This window comes from Colletotrichum acutatum (genome assembly GCF_030867785.1).
Source record: "Colletotrichum acutatum strain CBS 112980 chromosome Unknown BDZ83scaffold_3, whole genome shotgun sequence".
NCBI classification, from domain to species: domain Eukaryota; kingdom Fungi; phylum Ascomycota; class Sordariomycetes; order Glomerellales; family Glomerellaceae; genus Colletotrichum; species Colletotrichum acutatum.
Window position 1 is genome coordinate 610,364 of NW_026848997.1, and position 21,030 is coordinate 631,393.

The window sequence follows — 21,030 nt, forward strand, 5'->3', positions numbered from 1 at the left end:
AGGACGAGAGGGGTGGGCGACGGGAGGAGGAGGAAGAGGAGGATACGCCGGAAAAAGGGTTTCGACGACGATGCGAGGGGGCGGCGGGAGCTTGAGGTGGAAGAAGATGGAGACGCGTGACGAGAGCAGCAGCGATGTGCGGAGATCAAAAGAGAGAAGGGATGGTCGATGGGAAGAGTGGAAAAATGAATGTGCACAGTTCAGAGGCAGAGGACACTGGGATAAAACCGGCTCAGGGTGTGTGTGGGTTTTTTGTGTGTGTTCAGTTCAGCAGATCTGGTCGTTCGGGGCGGCGGCGGCGGGCGGGTTTCTCTGAAGAAGAGCGGAGCGGGTTGCGAAGTGGGAGGAGAGAGTGGGACGTGGATGTGGATGTGGATGTGGATGGTCTTCTTTTTTTTCCTTCTACTTTCTAATTTTCGTTTGCGGTCAAAATGTCGTGAGAAGCAGAGGGAGGGACACTTTTTTGGGCTTCCTGGGGGTACCAACCGTAGGTACCTTACCACAGGCGCAATCCGAAGATGTGGAAAGGGCAAAGGAACCAAAAAGGAAAAAAAAAAAGAAAAATAACACACAATTGTCCCTGCCAGACCACGACGTGCCCTGTGCTCCTCTAGGCCACGGTTCTCCTGCGGCAGGCGGCGCCAGGCCTAGGAGCTGATTACCGACCCAAGTGGGGTTTTGCCGTGCACAGATCCCGATACATCTGGGAGCTTCCCCGATACTTGTGGCCCCAGCAACCTTTGCTGAATTTTAGAAGTCATCGGAAACCATCTCAAGTATCGACGTACTGGCTTATATAATCAGGGTAGCACGCAAAACCCAGAGCTCTTGGCCAAGCTCCCCAGCTCTAGCATCGAAGTAACTGACTTGAAGACGTAGAATGGAACTGCCATTGAGCGATGCTCCGGATAGCGGAGTGCTTGAAGCTTTGCAAGATGCATGTTCCATGCCTGTATAATAACCAGTTGTCCTTTAATATCCTTCAAAGAGGCGCATTATCCCGTAATGCCAGTCCATTCTCCAAATCACCAATACGTTGTGGCAGGGTATTACCGAGGCAAAGGACAAAGCTACTAATACGGTGTCAGACGCCAAAGCAAACCTCAGTCTTTTGTTCATACACTGTCCTTATATAAGCAGCTCCCTGACCGAATTCTTTGCTCATGGCTATACAATTATAATGTTACAGTGGTATTGTTGTTCGATTTTCTATCGAAGTACCCAAAACGGCAATTTTATTCAACCCAGCCAAAAACCTCGCTCACCGCCATCGTGTTGGATCTCACACCGATGAGGGTGATCACGAGTCCAACCAAGTCTACCACCAGCAGGAGAGCCGCCGCCATCATGAAGCGGGGGCTAAACACTCTGTACAGCATGAGATGTCTCCTCAGCCACCCAGCCCACGCCATAGTTGCCAAAGACTCAACAGCGAAGTAGGCAACGAATATGCCCAGCGCTCTGCCGACGCTCTCAAGTACTCCCTTCCTCTTAGGACTCACTTTCCAGAGTACAATGAGGGGAACGGCCGCGACCGCAACGATTTGACCCGCGAACGTGTTGAGGGCCATAACGATGGGACTCCATGGGTATCGGATGGTGAACAGCGGGATGAAAGCGCTGTCCCATTGAATACTGCTGAGTGTGGCTTGGTGGCCCGTCTTGAAGTACCCAAAGTTGCCAATGATTGCAAGCATAATAGGTCCAATCGCCTCATTCGTCAACGAGTTCAGGTCGAGAATCTCAACGAGCGAGAGAATCTGCCAAAACATCAGGGCCAAAGCGCCGCCTCCCATAGGCTTTGACAGGAGAATACAGGCTCCAACAATGTTCATCGGAAGAAGCAGATATCTCGAGCCATGCGTGTTGCCATAACCCAAAACAGTAATCTGGGGACCTGCGTTCGTAGGTGTTCTAAAGATCGACACCAGCGGCGGCGCCCAGACAAAGGCGGTAGTGCCCGCCACGAAAACCAGGGCAAGAATCACCTGGGCCATATAGGTCCCGGCATTCTTCAGAGTCTGGGCCGGCAGGTCTGGGAACCAATCGCCGTTGTCGGCGGCATCGAGAACCCAGTACGATGCTGACAGAAGCAAGCCAATGCGGTAGACATAACCAATCCATGCTGGCCCGAGCCCCTCCCAATTGCGAGTAGGTAGAAGAAAAGACTGGATGATGGAAGGCAGGATGAGGGCGACGGCGAAAGGAATGGCTAGTTGCCATGTAGAAGACGTTGAGGAGGTAGCCGAGGAATAGTAGGTCGAAGTACAGTAGGGCATTTGCTCCTCACGGCAGAGTTTGGAAAACGATGCGAGCCGACCAAGAATAACAAAAAGAACCGAATGGTATATTGCGAGGGTGCGTTCCCGCATCGTAGGCACCGAGAACGCAGCAAAGACGTTCGCCACGCCAAAGGTCGTGATGAAGAAGAGGAGGATCGAATCCTCCCAGATTGTGTATGAGTTTGATGCGAAACCAATAGACTGGCTGACCGTGAAGAGGACGGCGAGCCAACCCCAGACGGTGTTGGGCAGAAGATTGCGGAGAGTCTTTCCAAAGCCATAGAGCGAGAACAGGACGCCTAACGCGCTGGTGACAGCGCCACCAGCAACAGCGTAGACCAGATCCTCAGGGCCGGTGAAGACGGAGTATCCGGCGCCAACCAGTGCTCCAGGTACAGCGCCGAGAATTGCCGCGAGGAAGATCTTCTCGTGGAGAGTTTTGTACGACGCCGTTCCATCGGGTTGGACACCCTGGAGTTCCAGCTTCATCTCTGCCTGATCCAGCTCGAGATCGTCGAGAACAGCAAAGTCCTCATCTTCGTCGCGCGAGGCATAGACGAGCAGAGTAATGACTCCGACCGCCATGACAACAATACCCGTCACCATCTTGGGTACATCGAAACGGGCCCACAGGTCCTTGCAGATGCACAGAGTTTCCTCCTGGAACATGTTGAAAAATCCGTAGGATTCCTGGTGGTTCTTCCACTGCCATGAACGGTCGGCCTTTCTCCAAAGGTTCGATACGTGACCGGCCGTGGCGCTTTTGGACTGGTCAATACCACGGGCAGCAAAGTACGAGTCTTGGTATCGCTGAATGCCGGCAGCGGTTAATCGTGATACAGCCGCCAGATTGTCCCAGGCTTTGCCCTTTTTACCAGCGAAAGCTTCCTCGATGGGACGTCCCAAATTGTTGTAAGGGATTGGAATGCCCAAAAGGAGTGCCAGAGTTGGTACGAGATCAATCTGATTGACCGGCCTAACCTTGGCCATGCTCGGGGGCTGTTTGAAATCGGGCTTGGTCCGGCCAAAGAAAGGACGCTTCGAGTACATCCACAGCGCTGCCTCGACCTCGTCGTCGCTCTCGCCACCATGGTCGCCCTTGCTATCCATGCCATGATCTCCCATCACGACGAGTAGGGTATTGTCGTCGATCTGAGCGGCAAGATCGCGGATGAAGATATCCATCTGCTGGAGCTTTGCCGTCATTGCCGCATGGTTTGGTCCGTAACGGTGGCCGGCGTGGTCGACGCCAAGGAGGTGACCGATGAGAACATCCCACTTGCCCTTCTGCTCCTGCTTGAGGAGAGGAAAGATGTGATCAATGACACCATTGTCGACTGTGTGCAGGTCCCAGACGTTGAAGCTATCGTACGCTCTGCTCACGTTGGCCTCGAAATAGCCGGGGAACAAAGACATCCAAGTATCGTCCCCCAGGTGTGCAATGCGCTTCCCAGCGTCCTTCAGCTGCATGAGGAGGTTGTCCTCCTCAATAGCGGTACCAGCAAAGTTGCTACCGGCATCAATGAACGTGGGCAGGGTACCAGTAGTCAGGCCCTTCAGCCTCTGGAGAGTAGTAGTCGGCGGATCGGCGATAAAGGGGCGCAGGAAAGCGTGTTCCGGGGACCTGACGGCAGTCTCGTGCAAGAAGGGAAACGCGTTGTGGAAAGGAGCCTGATCCTCCACGGGAACCGTAAAGTCGTACCGCAGCGCATCGACGATGACAACCACGGCCTTGTCAAACGACTTTGGGTGCCAGCAACCGCCCTGGACCGTGCCTTGGCCCTTCCAGCTCGACGCGAGCTCGAGCGGGGGCGCCGTACAGTTGGACTTCTCGTCGAGGACAAGTCGCGTCAGAAGGAAGCCGCTGGTGAAGAAGGCGATGCCAATAGCATGCAGACACAGCATCCACGCCCAGAACGCAACAGTCCACCACCACCTACGCTCGTAGGCATTCTTGCGCCGGCTTTCAAACACCTCGCGCTGCTTCTCGCGAAGGAGTGCTCGTTCTTTTTCCGCCTTAATCTCCTCGGGGGGCCTGCTAGCCTCCTCAATCTCCCTTTGGCGCTTCAATTTGGCGAATTGCTCGGCGATGGCTTTGTAGTCGGCGGGCGGCGGACCCTTCGGTTTGGGGGATTTCTGAGGCATTGTGGCTTGTCTTGGCTGATAGAGTGGTTCAAAAAAAGAAGAAGAAAAGGAAAGATATGAAATATCAAGGCTGGCACTCGATGGCCATTGGGTTAAAGGAAGCTGTCAAGCCCCTGCTTTAGAGTCGTGTTCGTGTACTGTGGCTGCTTTGCAGATCGCAGCATGTAGGAGAGATGGTTTCGAACTGGCGAAAGGAGCTCAAAATTGGGAAGTCCACCAAGTTCCGGCAGCAGCCGCAGCGGCAGCTTTGGTGGGGCAGACGAACGCGACTCAGGGGCCAAGGATCCTGCACCTTTTGGTGCCGGTAACCCCTGGGCCACTAACAGAGCTTGGATTGGGACGGGTATGTCATCACCGATGTTGCACACATAACAGAGCAGTGCCGAGACATGCTTCTTGGAGGTAGCTTCTGCTACTCAGACAAAACGATTAGGGAGATGCATTTTCGAAACTTTTACTTTTACTACTTATCATATAATGCGTTATCCCAGTACTGAACTCCAAAGCCACGCGAAACTGAATACTGGGCCTGATACAAAAGAAGCGGAGACGTCTCCCTTCAATGTCTTCCAACAGTCGAGATTGGACAGCTGCTTGAGCAACAGCCGACATACACACGGCCACCTTATTCAGCCGTCAGCTCGGTACTACGAAACTTTCGAGCAGGTATATTCAGCTTGAAAAGCTCATCCATCTCGGCCTGAGTTCTGTCCCGGACCTCCGGCAGACAAAAGTAGGCCCAGACGTAGAAGGCGGCGTTGATAACAGCATACACCAGCGCTGTGCGAGGTCCAAGGCCCCATCCGTTCGGAGCGTTCTCCAGCATCCTTGGCAAAAGCCACATGTTGAATTGTCCTGCGATGAGATAGGCTACTCGGCCGATGACAAGCGTCTTGGCTTTTTGTCGGGTCGATGGAATCTCGGGGTTAATAGCGTACACGAGAGGTCCGATTGAAAGATTGTAAACTCCTGTGAAGATCACGAGCATGACTGCGATGACCCAAGGAACTGCCGGGTGCGCATCGCTGTGGAAACCTAGCACGCCGACACCTGTCATGAGAATGATGGAGCCCATCAATCCCCAGAGCCAGATGGTTCTGCGTCCAACGTAGTTCATCAGAGGCCAAGAAGAGACGATACCGATGATGCCGATTGCGTACTGAATCAGCGTAAAGTCGTATGATTTGGAACTGCTCATGCCAGCCTTCTGGTATAGCTTGGCCGAGTAAAACATGAGGGCCGAACCGCAGAGCTGTTGCGTCAAGTTCATGGTGATGACAATCATGGTACGGCGAAGGTTGGTGCCGCGGAAGCACTCCAGGTACGTGATATTGGAATCTTCCTGGCTGTTCTTCTCCTGCTCGTTGGTGAGCTCGAGGACCTTGACCTGACCGTCAACTGGATACGTCGGATCTTTGTTGAGTCTTGCAAGGGAGTTGCGTGCGAGGTCGGAACGAGACTGGCGCATGAGCCACCAAGGCGATTCGGGAGCAAGGAAGACGCAGAGGAGAACGGGAAGGGGCCATATCCATTGGATGCCGACGGGAATGCGGTATGCCATGAGATCGTTGGATTCGATGTTCGCAACACCCTTGATTGCCGCCGTCGAGAAGAGCTGGCCGAAAATCCAGCACATGGAGACGAAAGTGGTGAGAGTCGGACGAAGCTTGAGGGGCGAGATGTCGGAAGCATAGGGTAGAACGCAAGCCTGGAAAGCTCCCCAAGGAAGTCCCAAGAGGAACTCGCCGGCGAAGATCATGCCGAGACCAGCCTTATAGCCTCCCGTGGGCAAGACCGCCGGCGCGAAGAAGTTGACGAGAAGGAGTACCATGATAGATCCGAGAGAAAATATCATTGTCTTTCGGTAGCCGAACCTGTCCATGGACAGACCAGCGAAGTACATGGCCGTAACTTGACCGGCCTGGCTTGAAGTAAGGATCAAGGACTGCCAGAGCGTTGGGATCTCCTTGACAGCGGCCCCTTGCGGAGCGTAACCGAAGAGGTTCTGGAACTGATCCAAGGAGAAAAAGTTGCCCATAAGAGCGAGGTCGTAACCCTCGCCGACAATGGTCATGGCGAAGAAGATGGACCATTTGATCGCGGGGAAGTACTTTGAGACGGTCTGCATGTAGTTGTGATGCTCCTCGTAGTCTCTGGCAGCCTTGGCCTCCGGGTTGGAGGCAATCGTATCGGGTATCTCCTTATCTTGTACTTCCTGTACAGAGGATTTGGGCTTTTCGTGTATCGACGACATGATGAAATGGGGAATCGATGGAGTACTGATGAATCTGATTTGTAAACATGGAGCAGAAGAAATGTTGGATCCAGAACGTGCTGAACGAAGCAACGTTATCTGGGGAGAAGGAAAAGGCCGAGAAGATATGCGTAGGATGGCGAAGGAGGAAAAGGATAGAAAAAGCAGATGGATGCAACGAACTGCAGATGTTCATAACCCACAGTGGTCACTGCCCTCTGAGGTCGAAGTGGTCCATGACACGAAAGCTCCTTCTCAATGATACGACAGAAGGAAGCCTTCGTGGGGGAGCCATTGGTATGACAAACTCTAATCAGGGAGATAGTGGTCATTGGTGCTCACGAGAAGGCGCCACATACATTAAAACCTGGATATCTTCAACCAATCCTCAGGGTTGCGTGGCTTCGTGTATCATGCGCCGAAGGGGAATCCCTAGACGAATGCGGCGAAGCCCCATGGGGTTCTTAGTACATTGTGATCGAGGAAATCCAAAACAGGACTTCGTGTAGGGATTCAGAGTCTTTTCATCACGGCTTCTTCGGCCTCCGTGGTTTTTACTTGACTAAAGACCTGCGTACCATACTATGGAAATATTGGGCGTTTCCACCTCCCCACAATGGACCGGCGGTCAGGTTGAAGTACATCGAGTAGGTAATGCGGAGGCAGCGCCGACATCAATTAATGCTGTATAGTCACGGCGGGTCTTCGGCCTTATTGGACATGAGAGATAACCCGAGTAGAATGCAGCTTTCAAGGTATCCTATTATGTACAATCGGTCCGGTCACGCTCTTGCATTGTGTTCCGAAGTCATGATAGTGACTGGAACCCAATATCCCAATGTTGATGAGCGAAACCGATGCCACAGGTAACAACGCTACCTGACAGATTTCTTTTTGGGAGTATCATGAATAATTTGTCTGGTTGGTCTATTTATCCGTGGACAAACTATTCAACTCTGCCACGACCTGAAACAGGGAACAGCCTCTCGCCAAACCCGCTACAGATTCTTCATCGTCTTGAATCACCGCCCCGATGTCTCGAGCTGTGATAGTCCCGATCTCTATCCCTATCCCTCTCTCTCTCCCTATCACGGTGCCCACCCCCATGCCTATCCCGATCCCGGTCCCTCTCCCGCTCGCGATCCCTCTCATCCCTATAGCTCTCGCCCCTCCGCTCCTTGCGCTCGCTGCGCCTCTTCTCCTCCTCGCGACGGTACTCGTCCAGCCTCGGACGTCCGCTCTTCTTCTTCCCGCCGTGATTCCACTGCCCCAGGTCCTCGGCGCCCTCGAGCTTCTTGGCGCCCAAGCCGAGCTGGTTCTGCCGCCTCTCTGTCGGCTGCTTCTTCTTGGGCCCGCGCATCTTGCCGTCCCAGCCCATGCCGCGCAGCAGCGCGGCGCCGAACTCGCCGTCCGGTATCGCGTCGTAGTCGGCGAGCGTCGCGTCCTCGCCCACGTGCTTGATGTCGGAGAGGTAGGCGTCCTGCTCCGTGGCCTGGATGACAATGTCTTCTTCCTCCTGTCGCTTGTTCCCGAGCAAGGCGTCCATGGCGTCTTCGTCCGCTGTGCGAGGTGCCCGTTTCTCCTTTGGTGATCGATCGCCGCCCTGGCCGTCGTTGTCGTCGTCTGCTGCCGTTTCACCCTGATCTGTGGGTGTGGTATCCTCTTCGCTCGTCTTGCGCTTCTTGACGGTCAAGCCCCATTGTATCTGCTTCTCCGCATCGGCGGGTTCTCTCTCTGCCTCTTGCCGCGCGCCGTTCCGTTCTTGCTCTCGCTGTGCCTGCACCTCGGCAGGCAGCAGATTCTTGCCTCCCCTGCGCCCGCGCAACTCCGCCTTCCAGTCGCGGTTGCTTTGCTTCTCAATCACCAGCTCGCGGGGCTTCTTTTCTCGTTTCCTATCAGAATCCCCGCCGAATTCTGTAATCGCTTCGTGCCGTCCGCGGCCATGATCGCGCTCGCCGTCCGAGTCCGAGTCAAAGTTGTTCAGCGCATTCGTTCTTGACCGTTTGCCAAGTGATGATGGTGGGTCTGGGCGCGAAGGTTTCTTGTTATTTTTTGAGCTCGAGGAGCCGCCGAAGCTGATCGCTATCCTCGGAGCTTTGGGGCCGTCTGACATGGCGCTGGCAGTCGACGGGCGTGTGTTGTGAAATGCTTTGAAAGAAGGAGAAATTTGGTGGTTGTAGCCTGGCACGTTGGTTCACAGAAAGCAGTGGTCGGTTCACTTTGCGACGTCAACTGGCAGGGATTGGATGTAGTGGCATTATGTAAGGTGGGGCACACTGTCTACACGGCAGCTGAGTCGCAACATAGCTATCCCAATGTAGAAGCTCTTATGTACGGAACCCAATAGCACCCTGAAATCTAGAAATGCACCTATATCGACTTCCTCTGGTGCCCGTCAGCATGCAAAACGCCGTTTCCTCCCACACAATGTTATTTTTTCATTCGTTTAGGCCGAGTTCTCTCAAGCTTTGGCAAGCTTAGAAAGCGAAGATTTGGTCCTCGAGCTTGCTCACGGGGCGGGCCTTCTTGAAGCCAAGGGTCTCGGCCGTCTTCTTCAGTCCGCTGACCATGGGTGGGGGACCGCAAAGCAGAAGCTTGACGTCGTCGGCGGCCTTGGGGAGAAGCTTCTGTAATACATGTCAGTTCTGCACACAGAGTACGAGATCCACTGGGACGCCTTACGGTAATCATGTCGCCCGTGACGTAACCGACACCGCCGGTCCAGTCCGCAGGAGGCTTGTCAAGAACATAGTGCACACGGAAGCCAGAGTCTTCCTTGGCAAGGGCGTCCAGGTCCTCCTTCAACAGGATATCCTGAGGGGTAACGTTGGCGAAGATGAGGTCAATCTCGGTCTTGTCACCGGTGGGGCGGCCACGAATGACAGCGCGGACGATTTGGAGCATGGGAGTGATACCAGTGCCGCCAGCAATCATACCAAAGTGACGGACCATGTTCGGGGTGTAGACGAAGGCGCCCTTGGGGCCCCTGACCTTAAGCGTCTGTCCGACCTTCATCGACGCCATGTACTTCGAGATGTTACCGGTGGGGTAGGACTTGATCAGGAGGTCGAAGTAGCCAGGCTGGTGGTCGCCAGAAATGGGAGTGTAGGAGCGCACAATCTCCTTGGTAGTGCCATCAGGCTGGGGGCAGTTGGCACCAATAGAGATGTGCTGGCCGATGGGGAGGCCGAGGATGGCCTTCTCGCTGGGGAGGTTGAAGCGGTAGCTTCGGACGCCTGTTAGCTGGAGATTTCAGCTTTTGAAGCTTGGAAATACGACTTACATGGCGACATTGTGCGAGATGATGGTCTTCTCCTTGAGTTCAAAGTCCTGGAAGGTATCAGGCTTCAGGACCTTCTTGATCTCTGCATGAGGGGTTCGTCAGTAGGCAATTCCGAGGTATTCCGAGAGGGGCCGAACTCACGCATGGCGTTGAACTTGTAGGCTGCCAGCGCGAGCGCCAGGGCAACGGCGTACGGCGTCCATTCGCGCTTGGTGATGAAGCATCCGAAGACGATCAGACCAGCGGGAATGTAGATGTTGTCAAAGTATTTGCGGGTAGTCAAATCGGACATTTTGAAGATGGTGTCCGAGGACTCTTTTTCTCCACAGAAAGCGGGATAGGACGTGTAGCTGGGAGCTTACTAGCTCTTTCGTTACGGGTCTGGAGAAATCTGTAAAATTTGTCAAAAAAGACAATAGGTCAGTCGATGTCATGGGAAGTATGGAAAACACGTGCTACTCACTAGACAACCGCGAAGCTGGGGTGATTGAGAAAACTGCCGCAGTCAATTGGTGACGATGTCGAAGCTGGAAAGGCGAGCGTGCAACCAGATATCGTAAGATCGCGAAAGTGGGACAGCCCCTCCAATTTTCTGTTGAGTTGGGTTGCCGAGTTTCTGCCAGCCCTCGAACGGCGAGCGGTCAAGTGCAGCTTTGCGGTTGCGAAATGCGTCGGTATGCGGAGGCCGGGGGGGCGGGATACGTGAAAGCGAGCCAGATTCGGCAAAATAATCCGACGGCAGATGCAGCAAGGTCCCGACCTCGGGCTCGGTTTGCGTAGGGGGATTCAGGTTTGATGCGTGAGGTGGTCGGTTGGTCGGTCGGAATGTCGGTTCTACAACTTCCTACCTTATGTGGCTTGAATATCATATGGCGGTGCATGTGGCTGAGACTTGACTCCAAGTCTCCAGCCACAACGCCACAAGAGGTTGAAGATGCGCCTCTTGCCAAAGATCAACATGTTGATCAACCAGCTGACAGAGCTGAGCTGCAGGAGCTCTTTTGCTTTAGTGCACTTGCATCTGAGGTCTGTGTATCTGAGACATGATTGCTCCAAAACATTGGTGCAGGACTGAAGGTCAGTGACAATCTGGGCACAGATGATTACGATCAACCGCAGTCACTTTTCGCTTCATCTTGTTCGAACCAGGAAACAACTTTTGCAACGTCATTACCCACGGCCAAATGGCCGGCATCATTCTCGCTTTTCCATCGACCGACAGCCATAGGCATGGTCAATGAAAAGTCCCAACTGCCGTTGGATGATAAGAGACATTCCTCGCATGGTTCGTGTGGTAACGCTTACCAGGGAGGGCTTCGGCAACTTCGGGAAGAGGTCACCGACAAGCCACCAAAAAAATCAATTTAACAAAGGAGGGGGGTGGGAGAATAGCAGGAACAGTTCTTGAGCAGCCACCATACACGGGAGCTTGCACAGCTAGGTGATAGCTAGGTACTAGTTTCGGTCCAAAGGTTCAATGCGCCTTTTGGTTTGCGACGATCCGGCCTGTTCCAACAATATGACTAGCTATTCCTACCTTGCCATGAAGGAAAATGAGCAGTCCGTCAGTTTGCTAGTCGTCCTGACAGCGCGCACGACTACCTAAGCTTGCTAAGGTGCGCTGAATATGACAGATCGAGTAAAATGGCAAGGCATCGGTTGAAAGCATGACATCACTACAGACTGGCCGCAGCGTGGCAGTGAGACGAAGGATTGTTGGAATGAAGTACTAGCGGAATTGACAAGATATGGATCCGTATCGCAGGTCTCTCCTCTGAACGGCCGTGTACGGATACATACCCCCGGGCGACTGGGAACCAATCTGGAATGCTGTCTCTAAAGCGTCACGACCGTCCAGGTCTGGTGAGGGGAAATTCCGGGGGAACGATTCACTGATCAACCGGAAGCAAACTCCCAACATCCTAAACATCTGGCGCAAAAGTGTCGGGAAGTGGAATTTTTTCGCCTCGTCGTACGCAACTATGATAACGCGTCCCTTCCCCAGACGCAATCGATTTTTCTTCTCGACGGATCCCTGGATGCGGGAATATCGATTTCGTAGTCCTCACACCATTCCACCAATTCATCTTCTCTCTGGGCGTGGTAGCGTCCTACGGAAGCACACAGAGGATGGAATGGGTACTTGGGCCGATCGCGGTGGTTGGAAAGAGTGAGACGGGCCGGACTGTCGAACGGGTTGCCGGCCGTTCCCCGCTTTTGACACACCAAAGTCAGGTCCATCGTCCCCAGGCACCCGTCGGACTGGATGCGGGAGGTCCGTGCCAGGTAGTTCAAGAATTAAAGGAGACGCGACAGACAAGGAAGAAAACGTGCCCTCCGTGTTGCGGTATCACGCTTGTGTCACGCACGACTCGCTCGTTGAAATTTTGGATAGGCAGTTGGACTGACCGAGCAAGGAGTGTCGCGTGGTAAAAAAAACATCCGAGAGGGCCATTTCACCCGCAACGATATCGAAATTGCGGCCGAAAGCAAGGATATATACTAGGTAAATGGAGAAACTTTGGATTACAGTGTTATACGGGCCCCGGCCCGTGTCCAGGGCAACTGTTTACCTGCAGTCCTGCACAAGTCCGGCTCCTTTCCAGGAAATACGGATACCTTTATTTCCGCCTCATTTGATTTTATTTGGCTCAAGACCCTTGATGGATTTTGCGGTTTGATGATGATGATGATGATGATGAGAATGAGATTGACGCTTCGCGAGTGGCGCACAAGTTGTGCGGCAGTGGCTTTCCGATGTGTATCTCCCCTTCTTCACACATTTGTATATAAATCCGTACGGATGCACAATCACATAAGGACCGCCCCTGTCCTGACGGCGATCAGAGACAAGTCGCAATCTTGAGTCCTTGACAAGTTGGCCCCCCGCCCGCTTCAAAGCCCGGTTGTTCCTTGGATGTGCCCCCCGTGCCCCCCAAATTTGGCCGGCGCGGTTTGGTTTCACAATTCTTCGCATCCGTGGTGAAAAGCGTGCAAACTGCAAAAAAGGTGTTCGGCCGGGTCGTTCAGACGATCGCGTTGGCCCGCCTAGCGTCTCATTCCTGGGAAATTCATCTTGGGATGGGCTTTTCTCTAATCTTTCAAGGGGGCGTACCCGGGCGTTCTTTAACACCTTTAAATCGTTCCTCAACATCGTCTCTACTTCATCTGAAACCGGCCGCATGGGACGATGGCACCTTTCCTGAGCTTGACGCAGGCGGTCCAATAACTTTACTTCACCCCCAAATTTCTTGATAACCAACATTATCTGCCAAACCGCCGCAATGGTGTCTTCGCGTGCCGACTGGTTCCGTTCCCCCCTTTGAAGTTCGTGCTCGCTCTCGGCAAGGTGACAAGACGCTTGAACCTTTGCCATTTTCCGGAAGGAGGCTTGGGTGAAGGAAGACGCTCAGCACACACGTACGAACATGTACGGATCTTCGTAGTGCACCTACACAGCCGTGGGCCAAAGTCACAAAACGAAGGGTCCTTAGACCACCTCCCCCTCGTATCCGTATAAAACGGGGCTGACATGGCCAAGGGATTGACAGTCAAAATCCTTTCGGTTCATTTATCTTGCCTGACTCCTTCTAGAAACACAAAAGTCTATTCATCTATTCAGAGAACACGAGAAAGGGTTTCCCCTTGCTCTGTGATGCAGCTTTACGCGCACAAGAGTGTCAAGACCCCTCCAGTCTCCAGAGGCCAAGAGAAGAGCGCCCTGAACAAATCATTTCGGCGTGGAAGGATGCCGCAGCCAGGGGTGAGGCGGCCGAAGCGTAACGAAGGGGAGGGGAAATTTGAAGCAATCTTGAGATATTTCAAGTCGCCGGGACGCCCCCATTAAGCTGAATATTGAAAGTGGCTTGAGACGACCCTTACTCTCGGCCTGACCGGCTCTAGCGCCGTCTCCACGGCGAAGGAGAGGAGCCTCATCATTCATGCTGCAGAAGAAAGTTTAGTTGGGAGAGAAAAAAAAAAAGGGAGAGAGAGAGAGGAGGAAATCGCGGCTAGTGAGGCATCAGGAAAATCAATCGATGATCACGATTAGAGAACCCTACCATAGGACCCTGGATAACCGGGTCTCAGAGGCAAGAAGACAGGCATGGCTTGGCCATGGGCGTGGGCGAATTGAGCATGCCAACAGAGCCATTCAGAGTGACTGAAAGTCAACCCGCATCCATCGTCTTGGGCTTAGGTGACTCTGGGATGGCAGTGAACTTTGTAGAATGCGCGGCATCTACGGCGTCCGGCATCTGCGGCTACCGCAGTAGTGAAATCGGCGGTCGTGTTCTGCAGTAAAAGGATAGATATCTGTGAGTGCGACGACGAGGACACCCGGATAGCACATCACGCTATGAGACGTAAGTCCCGAGATGCCGGGAGCCACTACTCGCGATAGCCCACCGTAGCTGAGCAAGTATTGGAGATGACGGGATGGGCTGTACAGTTTATACTATGCAGAACAGTAAACTTGGTAAACGTTGACGTGCTGGAGTTGCACCGCCATTCTGCTGCGTACGCAGCCGCTGTCGACATACCGGCAGCGTAGCAACAGCATCCCAGGGTGCTGGTCACTGGTTGCGCGCGGCGGGCTTTGGTGGATGCAGAACCCATTTTCTCGTGTGGATTCAGGCGTGTAAGGACTTGGAAGTGGTACATGGTCGGAGACGGGGCGCCGCAAGCTGCATCTGCCATCGCCGGCCTCACGGCATGTAACTGAGGCAAGGAGGCACAGCAACAGGGTGGCACTGGAGGACTGGTACGCAGCAGGGCCAGCGAGTGAGGGGAGGAGGAGTGCCGAGGAGTGCCGTACGGATGCGCCATGCGTGCCGTAATTCCATGGTAAAAAAAAATAAAAAAAAATGCATGAGAGTGACGAGATGCACGCAGTTTCCGGTGGCCTTGCAGGCTCGTCAGTCGAATTGTAGTGGTACCGACAAGGTGCAGTCTCCGAAGACGCCAGAGAAAGATACCTTAGGTATGGGCCATGGCCCACCCCTCCCCTTGGCAAGCTGGGAGCCACAGAGCGAGCCACAGACCCATGGCACCATGATCCACGTAAAACGTGCATAATGGAGTGGGTAAGAGTGGGCTTTGGCGTATGTTTCGCTGCTCGCGCGTGGATGCTCGTGGATATGATGAAGCTGGCCTCTGGCCTCTGAAGGTTCGTTTCTCGATCTTTCGCTCAGAGTTCTCCTCTTCGTCTAGTGTTGTGTTTTGTGCGTTTTGTCTGTACATCAAACAGCGGCTGAGTGAGCTCCATCAACTTTGTTTTCAGCTGCCAGGAGTGGGCAGAACAACGTACCCATGTCGAGGCAGAGGAGAATTGTGAACAACACACAGGCGATGGTAGTAGACTGTGTTTTCGCAGGTATTGGAGGAAATGCATACAAGATTGTACAAAGTAAGGATACACAGACTCTCGGTACCTTCATGTAGGTTGCAGGGGGAAAAGGGCCGCACACAGCAGAAACCCCACTGCAGGGCCAAGGCTTCCCGCCGCGAGAAACGCCCTCCCATTGGTGACGTGCCCGTGCTCCTGCCTGCCTCTCTTGGATGTCTCTCTGCCTCTCTCTTTCCCATCGACCTTTTTTTTTTTTTTTTTTTTTAAACACTACATACAATGGCAGCAACAGAGGAACCCCGCGCCGGTCTCATTGGGCGACGCTTCCGGGGGCCAAAAACAGGATGTGCATCGATAACATCATAGCTGCATCAAGCTTCGCTGTCTTTCGCCTTTCCCCTATGGATACACGTACATGGCATGGCACTCAGCACTGGCCTCTCTCGCTCTCACTCTCACTCTTTCTTTTCATTACTGCGTAGACTCATCTCTTCCTTTCGCGTCTCCAAACCTCCTAGTTGAATGAACAAGTACCTTTTCGTATCCACACACCCCCCACCTCCCACCCCCCTCCATGCTCCCCCAAATTCCGCTTCTTCTTGTTCGCTGTGTCTCTCTTGCGAGGCGTGTCGTGAACACCATCTTTCTTGGTCTCTGAGGTCGTGTTTGTTCTCCAACATCTTAAGCCAGATCCATCATTCCCATACCTGCCTCACAAACCCGGCGCTACCTATCCTCCTCACCACTCACTCACCTCACATTCGCCTTGAATCCGGCCAATGTACACGTGCTTACTCGCCCGACTCTTCATATCTCATCCCATCTTATCCTCCCCTTGCCCAACGGAGTCCCTGATCTGACCGCACCTTGCCCGACTCGTGCTGCCTTGTCTCTCCCAGCGGCCAGGGTCAGGTCCTCTTCTTCCAAGACTCGGGACATCCATCCGCATCCACTCACCCTCATCGTCCGAATTTCACCCCTCGCTCGTTGCTACCACGCTATCCGCAGACCGTAAGGATACCTAGCCTACCAAGTACCGCCGCCGCTGCCTCCAGTCTTCCCTTACCTTTCCCAGCAAGGTTCCTGGTTCTTGCCGGAGGCTTGCTGCACTCCGGTCCTTTCTTCAAACAGCTATTCCCTGCTCTCAGAACCTAGACGCACCTCTCCCTCTCTAACCAGAGGATAAGGACCGTCACTTATTAACACCCCTCCGCCGTCCATCTTCTTGTGCACACGCTTTTTGATCCCCTCTTCTTCTGATACCTACTCCCAACTTCTGACATCCTCAATTTCTCTACTATCTCGAACCCTCAATCTTCGCTTCGTTAGCTCGTCGACGGAGGTACATCGCCTTCTCTCTCTCTTCCCGCCCAACTCCCCTCTCACCTTTTCCCCGCCGAGTGTAAACAGCGCAATCGCCACAGTATTGAACTCATCTCGACGACTTGCCTTTGGATAACGTTACATGGCCCAATAATCGATTACTCGACCTTGACGGCCTCAAAGGCCCGATTTGGCCGAGGCATTCCCACGACGACGGAATAGGCTGGGCTAGGACCCCCGATTACTGCACGTCATTTCTGTCGACCATGGACGCTGCCGCGAACCGACGGTCAATGCTGCCCACCATTCAGACGACACATCATGAAGAGCCGCACGCCACAAGTAAGAGCTCGGCCGCAGAGCTTCGGAGTGTCTCGACACCAGCTTTGGGCGGCAAGAGGCGTAGTTTCTTAGCAAAGACCTTCAGGAAGGTCAGCAGCAGCTCCTCTTCGACCGACCTTGCTTCCATGTCTGAGGAGGCCTCGAGCGGCCTCCAGATGAAGAGTAAACGGGTTCTTCACAAGAACAACGGGTCCGGCGGCTCGAATTCGTCTTCTATTTTCTACCGCCTCAACCGACGTGCTTCCAAGGACTCTTCCGCGAGCTCGCACATGTCGGAGGAGACTCCCAACTATCTCAGCCCTCAGCCGCCTGCGCCGGCTCCTATCAAGATTCTCAAGCACGGAGCCTTGAAGACTGACAGCCGTCTGTGGAAATCGCGAGCCGAATATGTTGTCTTAACCGATGGGCATCTCATCAAATTCAGCAGTGTCGAGTCAGCAAGGGCGAACTTTGCTGAGCTTGCCCCGCCGGCCCAGCGCCTGAAGAGGTCTTCGACGTCTTCCACTTTGAGTCAGGATGGGTCACACTCTGATGGTCGGGTCGAAATTCCCCTGAGTAGGATCGTCAACATTTTTAACGAAGAGGGTGTAAGCCCTCACTTTGGACTGGATGTTTGGTGGTCCGAGACTTCACCAATGGTATCTTGGGCTTGCACAAAGTTGTTCTTTGGAATGCCTACTGAGCGAGACGAGTGGATGTCAGAGATTCGCCACGCTATTCGTGAGTCTGTGGGCTCAGCCGTTGTGCCCAAGGGGCTCATCGCCCCCAACGTCGAGTCCGCTATTCACAACATCGTTGCTACACAAGAGCCCGCGTGCCGAGGCTGCCCATTGGATATCTTTCCAGTCGTTCAACGCACCACCCTCCTCAGTACTAAAGCCGAGAACATTGAGAATGCCAGAAAGTCTCGTGACGGATCATCATATTACTTGCTTCTCGGCCAGAACAAGTGCTATCTTGTACGAGTTGCCAGGACTTCCGTGTACAAAGCACCCCAGGATATCGAAATCAATACTGTAGTCTTTGGCTTGACATCCTTGGTCCGCTTGAAAGCGACTATGGTCCCTCACGAGGAGCGGTTCGTTCTTGGATTCCGGTATGTGTCTGGTGTATCCTGCGGGCTTCCAATGGCGTTACTAACCCCTGTCCAAGACTCCCTTGTGAAAATGAGAAACGACTCGAGCTGGCTAGTCGGTGGTACAGAGAGATCGTCATGACGTTCATGAAGGCAGATCGCGCAGTGAAGCCTGCTTGGCCTCAGCACATGCAACGGCATATTTTCGACATCAGGGGTCTGACCGCTCAGCTGCTCCTTCCGACCGGTCAAGACTATGGTGGACTCAAGCGCACCCTCGAGGCGTATTGTGCGACGTTCCAATGCAAGCCTCCCGAATGGACGGTCAATTGGAAATGCGAACGCCGAGAGCATTGCCCAGAATTTCGACTTCTCCCTGCGAAGGAGGCAGGTGGATACACGGCACTCCAGCTCCTGGCAGTCTTTAAGGCCCTCCGCTTCAATGACTACTTCAAGGCTCTGTCGTTCCGTGACGTCGATTTCTCGCCCCTCTGCGGTTTGACTGATGTTCCGGGATGGGACGAGTCCATAGCTGACATCTCTCGCGATGGTAAGCCGACAATTCCTGAACGTTATGAAGCATTCAAGCTAACTGTGGTAGGATTCGTCATCGATCCTATGCATCGAGATATCATTAAGACAGCTCCACTGTTATCCCAAGAAATTCACGCCGTTGCTTTCACCTCTGGTTCTGTCCGTAAGATAGACTTGACCAATGTTCTGGCATCGCGGAATATTGTGGGTGTTTCACGTGCTCGCGCCGGAACCAAGAAGGATCCTGAGGTTGTTCGTCCTATACTTCTTCTGCTCAAAACCCGCAGCACTCCTTGTGACACTTTGCTGGTTGGCGGGAACCCTCTGACCGCGGCCGAAGTTGACGATCTCGGTGAGTGGACTCAATGGATTCTTACAATCCACATGGCTAATGGTTTACAGTGGGCGTCCTTCATATTCCCGATCTTCTCAAGGAGCTCGATATTTCTAGATGCAATCTTGATGAGAGAAGCTTAGAGGAAGTTTGGGATGCTTTACCCTCCCAGGGATACAAGATGGAGGCTCTCAATACTTCTCGCAACATTGGGCATGTGGACCACATGGCCGTTAAGCAAAATCTGGCTCATTTCTACAACTTGCGGAAACTCGGCATCGCGGGGAATTGCCTCACTCAGGCCAAGGATACCATTTTCCTCGACGAGACTATCATGGGATGGGGCCTTGAGGAGCTGGATCTCTCTCACATCAACGTAAGTCAAGTCAACCTTGCTTTCATGCAGTTGCTGATTCTGTCCTAGCTCAATGACGCCACATTACAAGTCCTCGGCGACTATTTGAAGTCTTCGCAAGCCGACTATCTCCGCAGGCTTGACCTCAACAACTGTGCAATGACCGGTTCCCAAATCGCCACTCTCTTCCGCAGTATGGGCGAAGCAAGAGTGATTACTTGCTCTATTAGCGGCAACTACCTCGAGAACGGCACGGACGATTTGGTATCTGCCATTGTTGATAATTTCGGGCCGACGTCCCTCTTCATGGATATGGTTGAGTTTCAAAATGAAGACAACTATATCAAGCTTATCAACGCGCTCTCAATCAACAAATCGATTCGACTGCTGAGCTTGGTGGGAACCTCGACTCCTGGACAAGTCAGCGAGGACGCCTGCATGGCCGTGTCAGAGTTCTTTGCCACGAACAAATCGGTTCAATACCTTGACTTCTCTGGATTCTCCGCCAAGCTCGACGAGGGTCAACTCGGCCTAGGCTTCTCGCGGTCACTTTCTGGACTCGCCGAGAACAAGACGCTGCGCCATCTGCGAATCCGGAACCAGAAGCTGAACTTGAACATTGGTGATCTGGCACATGCGATCCAACTCAACCAGACCCTCACGACGCTCGATGTACAGGAGAATAACTTCAATCTGTCCAACTTGTCCCACATGGTCAGATCTCTTGACCATAATAGCTCCATCCAGGAGTTTTGCCCATTCTCTCGGTCCGAACTCAGCCGTGCCATCAAGTTCAGCGTCCAGAACGTCGGGATGCCAACGAGCCAGCCCACGTCGTCTCGGGCCCGCCGCGCGTCCAAGGTCCTTTCAAAGGCCACGTTTGACAACTTTGCGATGGAAATGGACAAGAACAATGCTCTCATGGAGAACTTGAAGGACGAGTGGAGCGTCAAGACGGCTCAGATTGAACGTCTTCTCGAGAGAAATCGGACCTTGAGTTCTGAAAAGGAGATGGCGATTATGCAGTGGGACCCTCAAGTGGAAGGCCAGGAGGACTGGATCGCCCTGGAGCTCGGTACTGTCTTTGGAGGCCTTGCCATCAAGGCTATGAAGACCCGACGCAAGATTATGCAGCCTGGCTACCGTGGCAGTGTATACTTTGGCGCGAATACTCCGCCTCTGGAGGGGATGGAAGAGTTTGGTGCATTGGCAGCTCCTCACCATGTCACTCGCGAGGAAGTCATGGAAAGCCCCGCGACAGAGGTGGCCAGCGGTTCCTCCGGCATTCCGACCCCTCCCGAATGGGCTCCTGCTGAGAGCCCTGTCAAAGAGTACTCAATTGCGTCTAGCGCGCCACCGTCTCGCGATGCGCCTCGCATCATCGATGAGAATGCTGATGAGTTCGACCTTTCTCTTCTCAAACATATGATACAACATGGATTCAACCTCGACGATTCGACGCAAGGCCAGGACCAGGACGTCGGCAGGAAAGCGGGGCCCTCAGTGTCGACCACGAGACTCAGATGAATCGATAACACAACCGAAACGAAGAACAAAAACATTGAAAAAGAAGGAACGAAAGAAAAGTGAAACGAAAAAAATACGAAAGACACCAACGCATGTGTTTCCCATACAATCTCCCACGTTTACCAACTCATTAGACATTAGCGACGGCAACATCATTTTTTTGTTTTTTCATGTTTCACAAGGCGTTTGTAAAAGGGAGGAGCAGATATTTTCTCGGAATACCGCGCGG

General features: G+C 53.4%; 6 protein-coding genes across 6 annotated transcripts; 1 reads left to right on the forward strand and 5 right to left on the reverse strand.

Moving 5' to 3' along the window:
- Window positions 1-1,102: 1,102 nt before the first annotated feature.
- BDZ83DRAFT_687984 (GPI ethanolamine phosphate transferase) lies at window positions 1,103-4,601 on the reverse strand. The gene has a single exon (XM_060511286.1). It carries the CDS (start codon window positions 4,425-4,427, stop codon window positions 1,236-1,238), a length of 3,192 nt encoding a protein of 1,063 aa, XP_060371387.1. The 5' UTR covers window positions 4,428-4,601; the 3' UTR covers window positions 1,103-1,235.
- A 16-nt stretch (window positions 4,602-4,617) lies between these two features.
- Window positions 4,618-6,956, reverse strand: BDZ83DRAFT_246384 (uncharacterized protein). Its single transcript, XM_060501901.1, has 3 exons — window positions 5,588-6,956; window positions 4,895-5,524; window positions 4,618-4,836 (listed from the first exon to the last, which is right to left on the reverse strand). Exons 1-2 carry the CDS (start codon window positions 6,679-6,681, stop codon window positions 5,053-5,055), a joined length of 1,566 nt encoding a protein of 521 aa, XP_060371388.1. The 5' UTR covers window positions 6,682-6,956; the 3' UTR covers window positions 4,618-4,836; window positions 4,895-5,052.
- Window positions 6,957-7,627: 671 nt separating this feature from the next.
- Window positions 7,628-8,794, reverse strand: BDZ83DRAFT_646296 (DExH-box splicing factor binding site-domain-containing protein; the record flags this gene model as incomplete). Its single annotated transcript, XM_060509950.1, has 2 exons — window positions 7,628-7,679; window positions 7,899-8,794. The coding sequence occupies 2 exons, from the start codon at window positions 8,792-8,794 to the stop codon at window positions 7,628-7,630; spliced, it is 948 nt and encodes a 315-aa protein (XP_060371389.1).
- A 108-nt stretch (window positions 8,795-8,902) lies between these two features.
- BDZ83DRAFT_246381 (NADH-cytochrome b5 reductase 1) lies at window positions 8,903-10,466 on the reverse strand. The gene is made up of 5 exons (XM_060501900.1): window positions 10,428-10,466; window positions 10,106-10,355; window positions 9,965-10,046; window positions 9,364-9,907; window positions 8,903-9,308 (listed from the first exon to the last, which is right to left on the reverse strand). The coding sequence occupies exons 2-5, from the start codon at window positions 10,254-10,256 to the stop codon at window positions 9,159-9,161; spliced, it is 927 nt and encodes a 308-aa protein (XP_060371390.1). The 5' UTR covers window positions 10,257-10,355; window positions 10,428-10,466; the 3' UTR covers window positions 8,903-9,158.
- A 2,030-nt stretch (window positions 10,467-12,496) lies between these two features.
- BDZ83DRAFT_246442 (uncharacterized protein) lies at window positions 12,497-13,517 on the reverse strand. The gene has a single exon (XM_060501902.1). The coding sequence runs from the start codon at window positions 13,338-13,340 to the stop codon at window positions 12,597-12,599; it is 744 nt and encodes a 247-aa protein (XP_060371391.1). The 5' UTR covers window positions 13,341-13,517; the 3' UTR covers window positions 12,497-12,596.
- A 3,383-nt stretch (window positions 13,518-16,900) lies between these two features.
- BDZ83DRAFT_565113 (leucine rich repeat protein) lies at window positions 16,901-20,801 on the forward strand (the record flags this gene model as incomplete). Its single annotated transcript, XM_060503713.1, has 5 exons — window positions 16,901-18,072; window positions 18,129-18,601; window positions 18,653-18,937; window positions 18,988-19,295; window positions 19,344-20,801. 5 exons carry the CDS (start codon window positions 16,901-16,903, stop codon window positions 20,799-20,801), a joined length of 3,696 nt encoding a protein of 1,231 aa, XP_060371392.1.
- Between the last annotated feature and the right edge of the window lie 229 nt (window positions 20,802-21,030).